The sequence below is a fragment of the Rhea americana genome, unplaced genomic scaffold (genome assembly GCF_003343005.1).
Source record: "Rhea americana isolate MKP2758 unplaced genomic scaffold, rheAme1 scaffold_64, whole genome shotgun sequence".
Taxonomy (NCBI): Eukaryota; Metazoa; Chordata; class Aves; order Rheiformes; family Rheidae; genus Rhea; species Rhea americana.
Window position 1 is genome coordinate 4,203,158 of NW_028186801.1, and position 16,724 is coordinate 4,219,881.

At 34.6% G+C, this 16,724-nt stretch overlaps 1 protein-coding gene across 2 annotated transcripts in view; it reads right to left on the minus strand.

Moving 5' to 3' along the window:
* The window catches only part of RAB3IP (RAB3A interacting protein), a 35,572-nt gene extending 18,899 nt beyond the window's left edge, over nt 1-16,673 (minus strand). The window contains exons 1-4 of one of the 2 annotated variants that reach the window (XM_085320477.1): nt 16,487-16,673; nt 8,877-9,152; nt 8,423-8,684; nt 1,309-1,404 (exon numbers count right to left, since the gene is read on the minus strand). In XM_085320477.1, the coding sequence (XP_085176603.1) occupies nt 1,309-1,404; nt 8,423-8,684; nt 8,877-9,127 (609 nt within the window). In that variant the 5' untranslated portion in view covers nt 9,128-9,152; nt 16,487-16,673. Of the gene's footprint in view, nt 1-1,308; nt 1,405-8,422; nt 8,685-8,876; nt 9,153-16,486 lie in introns of those variants that run through there. The other variant, XM_085320478.1, reaches the window with a different exon arrangement.
* Nucleotides 16,674-16,724: the final 51 nt, after the last annotated feature.

The window sequence follows — 16,724 nt, forward strand, 5'->3', positions numbered from 1 at the left end:
TCCCAATGCAAAATCAAGACGCTACAATGCTGTGTTTCATTAGAGGTTCTTAGTGAAATCAAATGATAAAAGAAAATTCAAGTGACRTGCTCATAACAGTTGGGAGTTATGAATAATTAAAACTCATTACACAATCATTACTAATGTGTTATATTTCAAATGCAGCATTACCAGATTGATACATTGCTCTAAGTTACAAAGTGTCATCAATAAAAAAAATTCATGGGCAATTTTATTTTTATTCCTACACAGTTAAGATACTTGCCCAAGATTTTCTTCACCAGTTTCCTTCCACCAATATACACACATATTATGCTACAAAAGTACTTTTCCAGTCTTTATTTATTCTCCACACTCAAAGCTACCTAGCTTTAAGTAACTTTGCCCTACTAGGATGATGAAATAAGATGTGTAACCAACCCACAGAGCAGTTTGTAGTTTGATTTTGAATGTTAATATTTCAGTTTCTGATAGCACTTCTATACCAACACAATATCATAGGTTTAAATACTTTCTAAAATATACCTAATGTTATATCTCTATGCATATACTGAAAACTAATCATTGTAATATTGTAAATGTACAGAGCATCCACATTACAAAATTTATTCTGACAGTTGCATGTTTCATAATTTAGCCTCTAGGTATTCCATGATAAATGACAACTGATCGTGCTTCTAGTAGGGATTTCAGATTTTTTTCAAATGTGGTGCAAGATCAAACTCTGCTGGCACCACTGTCCTCTTCTCAAATGAAAAGGTCCAATTTAAATTCAGGCTTCTCACTTTGCAGCCATGTCCATCCTGGTACATTACTCAAAGTTTCATGTTTCTCTTCAAGTTTGCGGCAGTAACATGCTGCCAGGCCCAAAATTCAAAAGCTGAAAGCATGAAAAGTTACATACTGTGCTGCCTCCATTAATCTCAAACTATCTTATTTTGTATTTAATCACTATGGCAACTGCAAATTCAGCCCTTACCTAGATAGCCTTGTTGACAGACAGAGAAGCTGTCTCAGAAGAGTTATGCCAAAAAAAAGCCTAGATAGTTTTAAGCTTCCTGATACATTGTCCTCATTTTCTTCATTTTGTATCTACGCAGATTGACAAACTCAGCAAGGTCTCTTTCATCTAAGTCAAAAGCAATCTACTGCTTATTCTTAAGCCTCTAGTTCAGCACACACTGGTCTTGAGGATACAAATCCCTTTACAAGCTTATGCAGAAAAGTTCAGCATATAATATACTGATTCTACATAACACATCTGGCTCGGCCTCCTTTAAGTATATCACATCGAAGACTCCAACAAACCTCAAATAGACTAGCTGTAAGTTCTTCCAATTCCTGTCCAAGTTGATCTCGCACTTTAGAAAGCCTTTCACATTCTTCATCTTTTAACTTCAGCTCCTATGGAAAATTGAAAGTTATTTATTCTGACTTAGAGTAATAATTTGGCCTTTTAAAGCTAATACCACACAGTAAGGAAGAAAAAAAAAATCAGAGGAACATATACAACCTTTGCCAAACAAAGCCTTTCAAAACATTAATCTTAACACTAGAAGGAATAAAATTAATGCTGCACACACATAGCTATTCCTTCTACACAGCAACCTACTGGGCCAATCTAAAGCATCTCTAACCTAAATATCAGAATTTCTATAATACTCTGAAGCATCAAAAGCTTTTTTCTCCTTTAAGTATAGAAAACTAGTCACTTAAAATATGTATCAAATTAAATACTGAAATACCGCTATCACTGTTTGCCYATTCCTTAATATACATAATTCTTAAGTATTTGTTTAAAAAGTTTCTCAAAAATTTGAAAAGAGAAGCTTTTATCTCAGGTCTGCTCACAGAATTTTAAAACATATTTTACTAGAAATATTTGATCTCCCACAAATCTCCTCACAACTAATACAATTCCAAAATTATAATCCAATTATATCCTTACTCTTGTTTATGCAGTGATATAAAAATCAAATTAAAGCAGTTTAGTTAGATTCAAAATATGTTATCTGCCTTCAGTATCACTAAAACATGGTTAGAGGTAGCCTGTACTTGTACAGTATGACCTCAATACAGGTTTGGCAGTATATGTCATATGTTAGTCCATACCTAAACTTACCAGTGTTTTCCCAAGTCTAAGGAAAAAAAGCGAGATATTTTTGCAGGGAAGTACAAGAAATTTGACAGGACATTTGAAAGAAGAGTTATTCTACCCTTACCCATCCATTGTACCCTGGACTCTTGTAAAAGAGAAGGATGGAGAGGAAGGGGGTAGGGGGAAAGCACTATATAGTCCACTTCTAAGCATTTTTTGGACATAACTGCCCTTCCATCCCCTACCTCATCTATTTCTTCCTTCTCTCCCTCTCCCCTCCACCAAGCTAGCTATGACACTACCTCCACTCCTGAAACACAAGATGCAAGGCCACAAGTCCATCATGGATGCATTAGAGAACTCATACACAAAGTAGCAACAACCTGCTTCAAAAACTTCTAGAAGCTCATGAAGAACACAGTTGCCTTCAGAAAACTCTTGGAGACCAGTCACTACAAAGTCATAAAACCAAAGGCCAAAAATTCCAGCTTCCTGAATGTTTCTTGGAGATAATCAGCATTTCTCCCCAAATCTTCATGACCGAATAACTTTTTATGCAACTGTATGAAAAATTACATTTTGCCTTGCAGCATGGTAACATTATGTTTTGCTCTCAATTTCTACAGCTAGACTGGCAATAGATTTTCTTCTGACACAAAGGGTCCTATTATTAGACTTTAGCCCCTAGATTTTGACATCTAGACTGCTCTAGACTTATGTAGTATAAAAGGCCTTCATTTTTTTCATTCATTTGGTTTTAACTTCAGACATTTTGAATGATTTTTATTCTAGTTYGCTACCTTTTAATTTCAATACACAGCCTTTTAACTATTCTGAAAGGCACCACTAAACAATTGTACTTTTTCCATGATATTTTTTAAATACTACTCAAGTCCTACTTACTATCCGCTGTTCTGTACACAACTAGCTATTCTCCCCCCACCAACCACATCCTACAAAAAAAGACAATTAAATACATAGAAAAGAAAAAAGAATATAGAAAGCCAAATAGAAAAAGATAGATACTGGAAAAGAAAAAGGTAAAGAAAGCAGGAGAGAACAAAATTTAATGTTGTTTTCTAAAAATCTTTGTAGATTTAAGATGTATTTTCCATGTAAAATRAGGTTGTTAAAAAATGAAAAACTCTGATGCAACATGCTTAAATTTTAAGTCTTATGTGTTCCTACATATGCAGAGAACATGCCAGCACCTTAATTCTTCAGTTGATTTCACTGATTCATGAAGTAAATGCTATGTATATCACTACATCTTAGAAGGAAACAATACTAATTTTACTAACATAGAAGGTAAAACCACCCTGGCTCTCTTTGAGCAAAACTATCAATACCCTGTTTTAGGTAAGGTTGTTAGCTTTGCTCATAAGCAGGAAGATTAGCAGGTTTTAGATTAAGTTTAGGCAGCCAAGTAAAACTACTTAATGAAAAYGAAGATGACAACACCATGCAGTCTGTTGCTCATGGCTGCTTACCTATATTTGTCAAACACTGGGCAAGTTTCCATGATAGGATTCAGAAGGAGCATAATATAACACATTATTTTGTCAGGCAAGTTTAATAGCTTTGGTTGATAGTTTTTAAGCAGGGAAGAAATACAGAGTGCCCAAAGCAGAAGCTTTTCCGTTACTGGAGCCATTACTGCTGCCTGTGTCTTAAAGCTGTTACTGAACATTTTCCAGCTATACACAACATAGAAGCAAAACAAGCAAGCGGGTATGCTAGGCTCAGTATTCGTGCTGCAGTCTTTTCCATATGGCTATTCCAAAAAGTAGTTATATGGAGAAGACAAACTACTATTAAGCAGAACACACACAGTTACTGAAATAGGTAATTTAACTTTCGTGGAAAAAAAGCTGAAAAAATATTCTTATATCAAATAGTCATATTAGTGCTCATTTTTTACTTTGACCTTAAGAACAGATCATGGGGTGGGTCTTTAGAAAGAACTAGTGAGATAATAAATGCAAATTACTGCTTCAAAGTCCTTAATGTTTTAAATTCTATAAGAGAATCATCCTGAATTGCTAGTTCAGCAATTTAAACAAGTTAGAACTAGAAGCAGAAGATCCAGAAAACAGCAGAGGTTCTTTAGAGAAATCACCTAAAACCAGAACAGCAGAATACTGCTGAATTCCAAAATTGTCCAAAAAAGTTGTATTTATTTTAGAATACACTTAAATTTGGCCAGTATTCATTCAAAACACAAGATAAATAAGCTACATTTAAAAATTATCCTCTTGCAATCACATTTACAAGGATTTTTAATGTAAGAACAAGCCCAGAAAACTCTTCACAGAAACATAAGAGCAATTCATAAACTATTAAGTTATAGCCTTACAAAGCAGGTGAAGATGCTTGTCTTGCTTGCATGTATAAACTATTTGCTTGAAAGAATTTCTGCGCTTGATATATATTGCAACATCGTAAGTCACTTGAAGTCTTCCGAYGTTCAAAGACAACAATGAACTGCTAGAACACCTTTGAAGAACCCATCTTTAATGGCTACAATGCTGTTACACACAATTCAACTGTAATTTGTTTTAGAAAAGCTTGTAAGTATAACTCTTCAGTGGAGTTCAGGGATAGTACATTATTCAGGAGCATCCTCATTTTTATTCTCAGTTGACTCATAAGTAACGAAATTCAACAAAGCTGAATGTTCTTCTACAATACTATTGGAATTGATGGGCAGTTACTGTGAATCTAATTATTCATCAGAGTTTTTAAAACGTCAGGTTTTACTTGTGCTAGCATTAGCCTCTGTTACATTGGATTCTYTGACATTAGTGTTTCTGAGCAGGTTATTACAGGCAGAACAGCAGAAAAGTCTACTTTAAACCCTCATCATGCAATATCAATACAAGAGCTGAGTACAAGAGATCARACTAGAGAATACGGTTTTGTTTCTGAGATGAAGAATGTATAAAGAAATCATAGCCTTTGAAACAAAATCCAGAATATCTGAGCATCAAGTTCAAGACTACATTGAATTTTACAATACCATGTATATACTGTTACCTGTTTCACAACAGGCACTAAAACAGYATGGAAAAGCCTCTGGATTTCACTCTAGTAGGAAAATACTTGTAATTCCTATTTCTGGCATTAAAAAAAAAAATCAGTATGGAACTCTTCATTTTCCAACTGAATGAATTATTTCCAACCTTGGTCTCTGATAGACTGCTCTTTCCTCAGACAAGGGGGCTAACCATCAGTGACAACTGAATTTTAAGACTCTAGGACTTAAGATTTTTTAATGGAAGTTTAATGAAAAAACAGTTTCCCTCTCTGCAGTCATGGATGTCACTATTTACAGTCAGATCAATGAGGAAATAATTTAACAACTAAAAATTCAAGTGAAACATTACCATGAACTGCCACTGTTCAGATATTACTAACAAGCTATCCAGAATGCATGCAATGTGCCAGTTCCTTACTATTAATAAAGARTATTCCTTTGAAAGGGCTCTACTAAACTTACACATCAAGAAATACTATGTAACAAAATATCATCCCTTTCTTCTGAGACATTACCTAAATGTGGTCAAGTGGTTACTGAAGGTAAGTCAACAAAGCCCAATCCAAGCACCACAGAAAAGTTACTATGTAAATGCACAGACACAAGGAGATGAGGTCTTAAGCATTGAATCACTAAGTCTCAATACCTTCTCAATTTTCCTGATGCTGCCTTAAGAAGGGTAGCAAAACAAGCAGGAAAGTGAAAAAAGAAAAAAAAAAGTAGCACAGCAAGAGTGGTCTGAAAGCGCTCAGTAAGAAGTGAAAAAAAAATGACAATTTTTAGGATGACATTTTTCACACAGTATGTCCAATACTGCTCTGTTGTTATCTCTGACCTAATCTTTCTCAAAATCTTATACTAGATTGAAGTAGAGAGTATATTTCCTCTCACCAAGACACAAGAAAAAGATCTTTGGAAGATTTATACACACGATTTTGCCAGTAATGCTATTTGCTCTGAGCAGTAAAGTCTGAATTCTTAAAAAGATACATGGTATACACAAAGGAGGAAAGATTTTTTCTGTTTCTGCTTATTTTGTTCAAGAATAATGCTTRTATTTATGGCATGTATTTTTTTAAACATTTATTCCCTAATATAAAAAAATGAGAGTATATTAAAGTTCTATTCAAAGAAGCAGAGAAAGGAAAAAACAACCAGATAATGAATTCCTAAGCTTCTGGATTCTTATTTCCTTTCTAGTTTCCCYTCCAAAGGCAACTGCAACAAATTAAAATCAGTATGTCTAATGCATATTACAAAAGTATACATTTTGGGTAAGAAATTCGGAACAAACAAAAAARGTAAGATACCAGATTTGTGTTTACTTTGTTCACTCTGGGGAATTCTGCAAACTTTCAAGGTTCAATGAATCCACAAAAATTCAAATGCAAGTTCCAATTCTCATTTTTCTTGCAGTTCCTAACTAATATCATGTACAGAGAATGTACAGTTACAAAAAAGTTAGAAATGTTAAAAAACAACTAGTTAAACATAGGCAGCATGTATGGATTATATTTCTGCAGATTTTTAAACTGAATACTTATTTAAACGTAAGTATATATTTGGAAATGAGTGTTTCAAGACTGTATGGCATACATCAGTACTGCAGAGCGGACACATCTCTGTATGAATAGCCATGACTTTTGGGGGAAGGTAATCAGATGCATTTTTAGAAAGTGCAGGTGATTTAGAGATACAAAAAGCTAGCTCTCGCACAGAGAGTGGAGGGAAGTTGATACTATGGAAGGAATAATGTGTATTACTGTACAGTCTGTAAATACTTCTGTTATGACTCATGTTACTGAACAATTCTGAAAGCATGAAAATTCAAAAAGACACACAGAAAAAGTTATTCATCCAGTATAACACTGATGAGAAACAATCAGATGGGCTCAGAATTAACAAATACTTTGAAATCAACATTCAAGTTAGAGCTGAATTACTTTTGTTAGGAACATCCAAAGCATTTGAAAATACATAACACAGTTACGTTCAAACAGCTTTAGCACCTCTTCCTTAAAAGTTACCTTCATAAAGCACAAGCTATGAACTAGACAATCACCCACAYAAGTTTCAGAGTAAAACAGGAAACATTTCTTTTTTTAATAGACAAGTGAGTATACACTGGAATAAATTTTTCTTTTATTTAAAGGAGAACTATAACAGATTTGAGTTGAAGTATAAGTTTGGGAACTGTACTTTTGTGTGTCTTTCACAGCTGGAGAGCTTTTCTGAAGTTTAAACTTTAATTTGTTCTTGTTTTCTAAGGTTTCAAGTTTAACTGCTAGTATTATACATTCACATGCAGTGCCCAAAAACCTGGCTCTGTTTAGTGTCCTGTCTCTGGTCAAATACTAACCAGATAAACAACTTACAGAAAGAAACAACTATTCAGTGACCAAAAAAAAAAAAAACCCACACACAACACACCAACCACACCAACAGAAGTGATATCAGAATCCATACTTAAGATGCAGGTTAACAAGAGTGTACGCAACTATAACTGAAGCAACATTCAACAGGGAGAGGTAACAAGCACAGAGGAAAACATAGGATAAAATGAGCATAAGTCTACACAAACAGGGAATCATGTAGAGAGAGGAAATGGCACAGACAGTGTAAAATCTATGACGAATTTTAAGCACAGAATGATGTTATTGCAAAAATAATAGTTTTGTATTTATATAGCACCTTCCATCCAAACAAGATAAAGCGCTTTACAAATATTAGTGAATTGAGTCAGTGTCTTTAAAAGAAAGCATATTCAATTTGAAGAGTGGTATAACAATACTCCAAAGAACACCAGTGACATCTTTATTCTTTCACATACAGGCATCCCTACGGTACATTATAAGTACCTGTGTACTAAAGTATTTCAATATTCCGTGACACACGCTACACTTTTATATTGTAGGAGTGAGAAGACTCAAGAGGTACATACTCAGTGTCTATAAATAAAGTAACAATGGAATGACAGAAAATTATTCCTATTCTTAAATGACAGAATGAAGGAATGGCCTACTTTTTAAAGAAAAAGCAAGTTCAACCACATATTGCAGCAAAAGCTTTCCATGTTAAGTAGTAAAAGCAGTAGTAGGAAAAAAAAACTATCAAGACATCTGCACTGCAAACACTCAGAATAACTTCACATAAAAATGACTATGTTGTAAGGATCCTAAAACAATGAATAGACTCAGATTGCACCTTCCAGCCCACCTATCATTCTGTAATATTAGAAGCACTTCAAAGAAACAAACAGCAGGAGAATACAAGACAACAAGCCTTACCCTTTGAGCTTTTGCAAGTTCTTCTTTCAATCTTTCATAGCCTTTTTCTCTTACTTCCAGTACAGATGGACTCCGCAAGTGAGATAAACTGTCTGTACTCAACCCAAAAATATCTTCATTTCCTTCAGCAACATCTGCTACTGTGGAACCCTGCAAAAACTCTCTCTCTGCATTATTGCTTTCCTTTCTGGAATTACCATGATTGAATGACCCACTCTGGAGTCCAGAGGTAGAACAAAGTACTGCGTCGGTAACATTGATGCTGTRAAGAGAGTGATATTTATTTAAAGAATATATTAAGAAGAAATATTTTAGAAGTGGCATTAATGGTGTTGAATGTTCCATTAGTTTAATGTTACACATTATAAATATTTAAATTATGTCTTCAGTAAAAAAAAGCAGTTTATATGTAAAAATGCGTCATTATTTAAATAAAAAAATGCATACAACTTACCTGACACCTGATACTTCCCCACAATTCAGGTGTCTGGGAGATGAGTAAACAGGTTGTGTGGGAAGGTCAGAAACATTTAATGCATTGGGCTGGATTGGTGCAGAGGACACAACAGAAGGATGTGGTCGATAGATAACGCTGGGTGAGGTAGTTTGTTCCTGAGTCTCTGACTCATTTACTCTGAGAAGATCTGGTGTAGTAGGTGAAGCGAGGTTCACTTCATGAAAGCCTTCCAAGGGGTCACTGGCCATAATAAAAGCCTCATCATATGAAACCCTGAATTAAATAATCATGTTATCAGAATGCAGATAGGAAATAACTAATTAAAACTGATAATTATTTGAATAAAAAATACACAAGTGTGATTAAAATATTTCATAATAAAATGGAAAATGTAGACTAATCTTGCAGAAGTATCAGCTTCAGCCAATAATCCTTTTTTCCATACTTCGGACTGATGAGTTTAGCAGGTCTGAGAGTAGACTCTACATCTAAATAGGGTAATGAAATCCAGGATATGCGCTGTACTATAAACAAAGTTATCTTCAATATAGTCTAGCACTGTTTTGCACGAAACACAAATACGCTATATTCATGAAAAAAAGGGAGACATAGAAAACCTTGGGGGAGCTCCTTTTTCTTTTCTTCTCTCCTTTTTTTTTTTTTAAAAAAAAAACTTAAAACTTCTATTTTAACCTCAATGAAACAGGAATAAARAGGAATGGAAATATTCACTTTCTAGAGACAGAAATCAATGTACCTTTAAGTTACAGTCCATATCATATTTTGGTTAAATTATGTCTGATCTTGTAACAGTTCACAAAGTGACAGAACTAGTTAACAAGGTTTCTCATGAAGCATGAGGAGGCAACTAAAACAAGAAACAGTACCATTGTGTATTTAATGATATAATACCAAAAATGAATTCACTGTACATAATAAAGGTAAAAATGTACTATGAATTGGCTGTTCAACTGGTTTAATATCTTTATTTATTCCATATGCCTATCATAAGGAGCTAATTCATGATTCTTAATCAAGATCAACAGAAAATAGGTATAGCTCATCACTTTTACAAGTCTCAATAGAGGCAAGTAAACAGTTCTGCAGAACTTACAATATCCTTGCATTATTCAAGACAAACTGGAATTAGTTTGGAGAAATTTGTGAAGAAATTACTTAGTAGTGGTTAAGCACCACAGAAAAATATTTTGTATGTTTTACAAATAAATGAAATTAAGGCTTCACAAGGGAAAAGAACTGTAGCATCTAAATGTCAGAATGCACTGCATTTTACAGAGAAATCTGCTCAGACCTTACAACTTAAAAAGAAAAAAAAAAGGAGAGAGAGAAACAATGAAGCAGAAGAGATCTAGGAAAATTATGTTCATAACCACAAAGAGATGCTAGTATCTGCTTACTGTTGCACGTATGCCCAGCTCATTGGCTATTTCTTAAGACACAGGGAAAACGTCAAGAATGGAAATCTAAAATTAGAATATGCAGTAATCTTAACTACTTCAATGCTTTTTGAACATCTTAAACTCAAGGAACACTTCCCAAAGTTGTTTTCTATCTCAAGTTTTGCACTGAGTATGCACTATAATTACAGTGCTGAACAAGTTTTTTTAAAATCACATGATCAGGCACATTTGGAAAGAAAGGTAGAAGTTGCTTTGGACTGCAAGATGTACTACTGTTTCTCTTGGTAACTGTCCCCTTTCCTCTCTGCCTCTCCCYCCCACACACAACCCAACCTCATCTAAGGAACTGACAAGACTTGAAGTACAATAATGACCTTGCATGGATAAAAAAGGACATCAACATATTATTGTTATTTGTAGAAATTTGTTCTATTTTGAACTATTAACAGCAGTTGCACAATTTGCAAAGAAAACATCACCACAGTTTTGTGCTCTAGAGGTTTTCTATATTAACACAAATAAGAACAGCTTATTTAAGTTCTATTTAAGTAAGTCTGACAAAAAAAAAATCATTTTTTCTCCCTACAGATGATCTTAACTATCATAAACATTCTAACTACATGCACTGCTTGATGATAAAAGCTTTTGAGCCAACAGATTAAAATGAAGGGGCCGCCAAACCTACAGGTTATTCCTTTCAGGTTAAATGTCAACTCTTTCAGCTGTATGGTACAACTCTTACACACTACTGTTTAACCTTTAATATGCTAAAGAGTTGCCAGCTTGAAAAAAGTATTCCAGAACCAGCCCTTTTAAGTTCATCAGCCCAGTCAAAAACATCCATACCATCAGTCGCAAAGTCAGGCTCAAATCTACGTAAGTGCTTTCACTCTCAACATCCCCACCATTCTCTTCCACCACGAAAGCCATTCCCAATATGACTATGCTTGCAAGAATGCTCTTCATATTCCTGGCTCTCCTTTGAAATTCAGTCTTCACAACTAACAGAAGATGTGGGAAGATTCAGGTTTCTGCATAGCAACATGAAAGGGGATGTCTGGACAACTTGCTTTCTCTATACCAACAGAAACTAGGAAATTGCACCAAAAAAAACAGTATAACAGAAGCAAAGGAGTATGGAGCTGAGACAGCAAGATGTATGCAACTTTTCTGCTGCTTATTCCTCTGCAACAACGGATCCTTTTTAATAARTATTCAGTCACCTCGTAAGAAAAATGGCTTATGAAAAACTACTTTGTCCGTTCTAAAGAGTTCTCAGTATTYCTGCACAAATCTTAGGACTTTAATGTTTGGGGCAAATACTTTAAGCAAAGCATATAGACAACAAACTCAAAAATCTGCCATTTTTATCGCTAAGACAATTTACACAATCAGCCACATTAGGAAGTGCAGAAAGTCACTGTCTCATKCAAAGAAAAATTGTTTAGAAGCCTGCTTACTATTTTGTAATTGTTCCGGTCCATTTCTAGCCCCTCTAATACATCAATAATAAGATAAGGTGGAATGTTTATCAAAAATTTGTCCCATCTATATGATCCTACTCCTATGAGAAATATTCCACTTTCCCACAAAACATGTCTATATCCTATAGTGTACTTAATAGTCACAAAAATTACAGATTTTTTTAAATCTACAGACTATCAATCCACTTATACATCAAGTGTCAGTCAAAACAGACAACACTGATGTACACTATTAGTGAGTAAATCCATGCATGTCTTACCTCATTCTTATACAGTAGGTAAAAGTTATACAAATTATTTCTGGAAGAGATGGAAATAAAATCCCTCAGCTATATTTTTCCAGAAACTGTCAAATGGGCACTCTTATGCATACCATCTGTGTAAAACACTTTCCATTTACAACTTTTCTTTTGTAGAGCCACTTCTCACTTAGCAGTGCACACACAGAACTTGAGTACRTCACCAATACAGGACTAAGAAGCCCATATTTAATATCTCACTTCCAAGACTGACAAAAAACAGAAAATTGCTACAAAATTGTTAGCTGTATGTTTGCATTAACAAAAAACATACACGTGAAAAACTAAGATGTCTTAAAAGTAAAGCACTCTTTTGGGAAAATAGTTCCTGAGAAATGATAAACAAAAAACAATGGTAAATTTCAGTATTAAAGATTACAGGTTTGTTTCAAGGCTTTTGGGGTTCATATTATTGGCTGGGAGGCAGCAACACACAGTGCTGCTGTGAAGGAACATTAAATGCATGGTAAGCAGAGAAGTTTTACTAGAAGCCATGCTGACAGTGTGTAAAAAAAACTACACTGTTAACACAGCACTCTTTAGTAGTCTAAATTCTGCTACTGTGAACAAAAGCTGATACTCTGACATATTTCAAGGCAGCTAGCTGTTATTAAACAAACAAACCAAGAATTATCTAAAACTTGTTATATTATATTGATATAGAGTGAAAATTTGGAATAGCATTAGTGCCTAGCAAATGTATGATTTTTTTTTAGATGATAGGATGCAATTTRGATAGCATACAATATTCAATGTTATAATAATCCTGTAGGAAACATAAATTAATTTTGTTATACTTTCATCTGGAAAGAATGTAAACTTGGTGGAGGTTGTCAAAATGTTGCATCTTTTTATTACCTCTCCACTATCACACTTGTACTGTTAATTACCCAACTGACTTCCTGAGGAAGCTATGCGCAAGTCCTGTTTTATCTAATATTAAATAAAAGTGTACTACAAAGAAATCAGTTGAAGGTCAGTTTGATATAGCTCCATAGCTTCTAACACAAAGCTAAAACCGAACATTTTCAACTGTAGTCAAATGAAAACGCTTGATCTAGTTTGCCTGTTGTTATAAGAGCAGCTTAGCTACTTGGTTATTGACTGCTTTGATTCATACAAATACTCAAAGGCTCCCTAAAAAGCAGTAATTATTTGTGGGTTGTTTCCTTTTGAAACAAACGCATTATCTAAAACCATCTACCACAAGCTCTGGAGTCTTCACACACTTGTTCAAAGTTGTCATCTTCAGCCTGTCTTCTAGTTAAAAGCAGTTTCCTTAGTTAACATTAACAATCCATTTATTAAACACAATCACCAAACATTTCATACTTCAAAATTTCAGTTTTCACTTTAACAGTCAAGAGCATGAGACAACAGAATTGTCATCTGCTCAAATGGAAACAAAACATTAGGGAAAGAGTTACTATTTCTAAATGTTCTGACAAAAGTTAATTTTAGTTCGCATTTAAAAAAAATCTATATCAATGTGCATATAGTGTTTTAATTAGCTATAGTGTTTTAATCTTCACACAGCTGGTCTTTCAAAAAAGTAATAAAGTCTCAAAGACTTCATTTTTTAGACTCTAAAGCCTGCTTTTACCGAATTCTTTTTTTTCAGCGTAGGGGGGTGGATTTTGTACCACCTCCTCAAAAGGACTGACATTAGCCCTCCACTAGGCTTGTGTTCTTTTCATTTTTTTTTAATTCATTTTAAACCTAAAGTCTAGAAATATTTTGTGTTATGCAACCTGGAAATTAATATGCTTTAAGTCCTAAAGAACTGAACAGGGCATTGTTGTTCAGTATGCTAGCAGACTAAGAAATAACTCTTAAAGAGGCAGTCCAGTTAAGTGCAAGCACTCTATACATATCAGATGCAAGTTAGCATTTTTCACATTAAGTTTAGAAAATAATATAGAAAATAAAGCTGTAAAACTTGTGAGGACATTAAAGGTCAAAACATCAGTAAAATCGCATCTATCCAGTATGGACAAAAAGAAATTTGGAGGGGTTTTTCCTTCAGGGCTAAACAGTATTTTAAATTAAAGCTTAAAAACTCATTAGCCACAAAATTCAAGCAGGTTTAAATGCTTATCGATACTACTCAAACAATTCAGAATTTCCCTTGAGGTTTATAGAAAACAATTCAAAATTGAGTTACAGGTTTGGTTCACTGTCTCCCTCCAATCTACCTTGACATGGATTACAGCTCCCCGAATAACCTTGGAGCTCCTGTAGTCCTTGCTTATAACAACAATGAGATGCCAGCAGCTAAAATCTTTAAAGTGTTGCAAGCATACTTAAAGTTTTTGTTTAAGCACAACTATGCAACAGATCGAGATAAACATAARTTTTTCACCAAGTCTGATTTATTAAGATTATATCACAAACAATTAGAGATCAAATAAGATAGTGTGGCTTTTAGCTACTTCAGGGGCACAGAAGAAGAATTAAATTTTAAAGCTGCTATCCTTACCTCCAGGATTTTGCAATTATGATAGAACTTTCTACTTAAGGAGACTAAACAGGGAACAAGTAATTTTGGGGAAAGAGAGAAAAGAGCACTGAAGTACTCCAGTCTTCAAATATTTTACTTTTATTCTAAAGCGATCTTACACAACATATTGACATATTGACAGCAAAAGAAAGTCAGAAAAGTCAAAAGAATAAGAACCAGCAAAAAAAATGTTCAGTTCAACAGTAGGATTTTTTTTCCATCATATATCCATTAGTTATGCCACATGTAGTTATGATTGAGTCTTTAATTCTTTACTCTCACATTAGACATCCAAAACAATATTTCATATTGTTTTAAAGAAACATGTAGTCTATTTGATAACAAGATTTTATCAAGTCCATTTAAATTTTGATGAACTGACAATTAAAAAAGTCTCAACTGAAGATGTTATTATTGGAATATCTTCAACTAGAAAAATACATGCGACTGCAAATGTTTTCTCTTACACCAAGAAGTAGCATGCATGATTTAAAAACAGTATTTATGAAGTGTTTGTGAAACCTATAAATAAACACATCTAGAATCTAATGGATTGTATATCTTTAACTAGAGAAGAAAAAAACAGTGCTTTGCAAGATATATAATACTTGGAAAATTTATTATAAACATTCAATGAATGCTGTTCAGTTCAGAAAGTTAGTTCTACTGCAAATATTCATCTCTTCTCAGACACTGCTCTTTTTCAGGCACAGCACTGTTCTGCCTTCTTTTGGAAAGAGCTTTACAACATAATCTCGATTTTAAGCCTGATTATGTTAACTGACAGCACAGCAATTCTTGCCAAGACTTCAACTAAAGATCATTTCATTTTTAATTAACATTAAAAATATTTACTTAATAAACTTAGCTAAAAATTAATACAATTTTCATGGATTATAAAGTCTTCTAAACCTTAATGCAAACGCATTAAGAAAATATTTTCCTAATTTCTAAATAAATTGGTTACCTTATTAAGCATAGTTAAAGCATCTAAAATAAGTTCTGGGACAGTAGCCATTGCCAAGACTTTAAACACCATATTTAAAAGGCTCTTGAAAATAAAAGTACATATCTTCTGAAAAAAAATCCATAAATTTATTTGAAAGGGCTATGAGACTTGCTTATTTAGTGTTTTTAATGAATTTTAAATGAAGTCAATACAGCTATGAAGATAGCTCTAATATGTAATCAGAAGATTTAGTTTGACTGTTTCCTTACAGTATATTTAAAGGGTAAATTTTTCTGTAACAAGATGGATATTTCAGTCACAGATGTGAGAAGCAGTCACATTTGTTATTCATTAAAAGCATAATGAGAATGGTAAATTATTTATCCTTCTTTGCTCACTAGGTAACATTAACCAAGCACAGCAGAAGAGTAACTGCTAAGACAGCAATACAAAAGGCCTGATTTTAACCTATCCCAGAACTCATTAAACTGATCTATAATAAAATKAAAATAATAAAAATATTAAAGCAAAAAGGCCTAAGGTTCTGACCTATATTTTACTGAAGAATGCAAATATTTGAGCAGATGGTAGTTGCCAATAGGTGCTTCTGGACTGAACAACCTTACATCTGCTTCTAAAGAGAAGCTGATAATTCACAAATGCCGCTCGGTCTCTGGAAGACTATTTTAGCTATTTAGATCACTCTTTCTGAAATTTTCCATGAGATGTCTACAAACGAAAGCAACGAACAACTTAAGCTATACACAGCTAACTAAGCTATCTGCGAACAAAACAGATGGCGCCTTCAAACGAATGGAAACGCTGTTGCTTTTTGTCAGCAGCACTTCTGAGCGTGCGGCATCGTTAAGGGTTTTGCCACTGGGTGTGCTCCTGCTTCCTGGCGTCCCAGGATTACCGGGGAGCCAGCAGAGCGGCAGCGCAACGCTCCTGCACCACTCGCGATCGACTCGCAACCAGCGTTTCCTCTTCGCGCCTTGCTCCCGAGCGTAATCGCGTTACGAGATGAAGGTTAACTGAAAATCGCCTCTCCTTCGCTGCTCACGGCTCAGCGCTGCTGCGGGCCTCCGGTCGGCCCGGAGCACCCCGCGGGGCCGCCGAGCGCTGCCCGCCCCAGGCCGCGGCTCAGCGCCGTCGCCGCAGGGCAGCGCCAGCGACACCGGGTCGGGTCGGG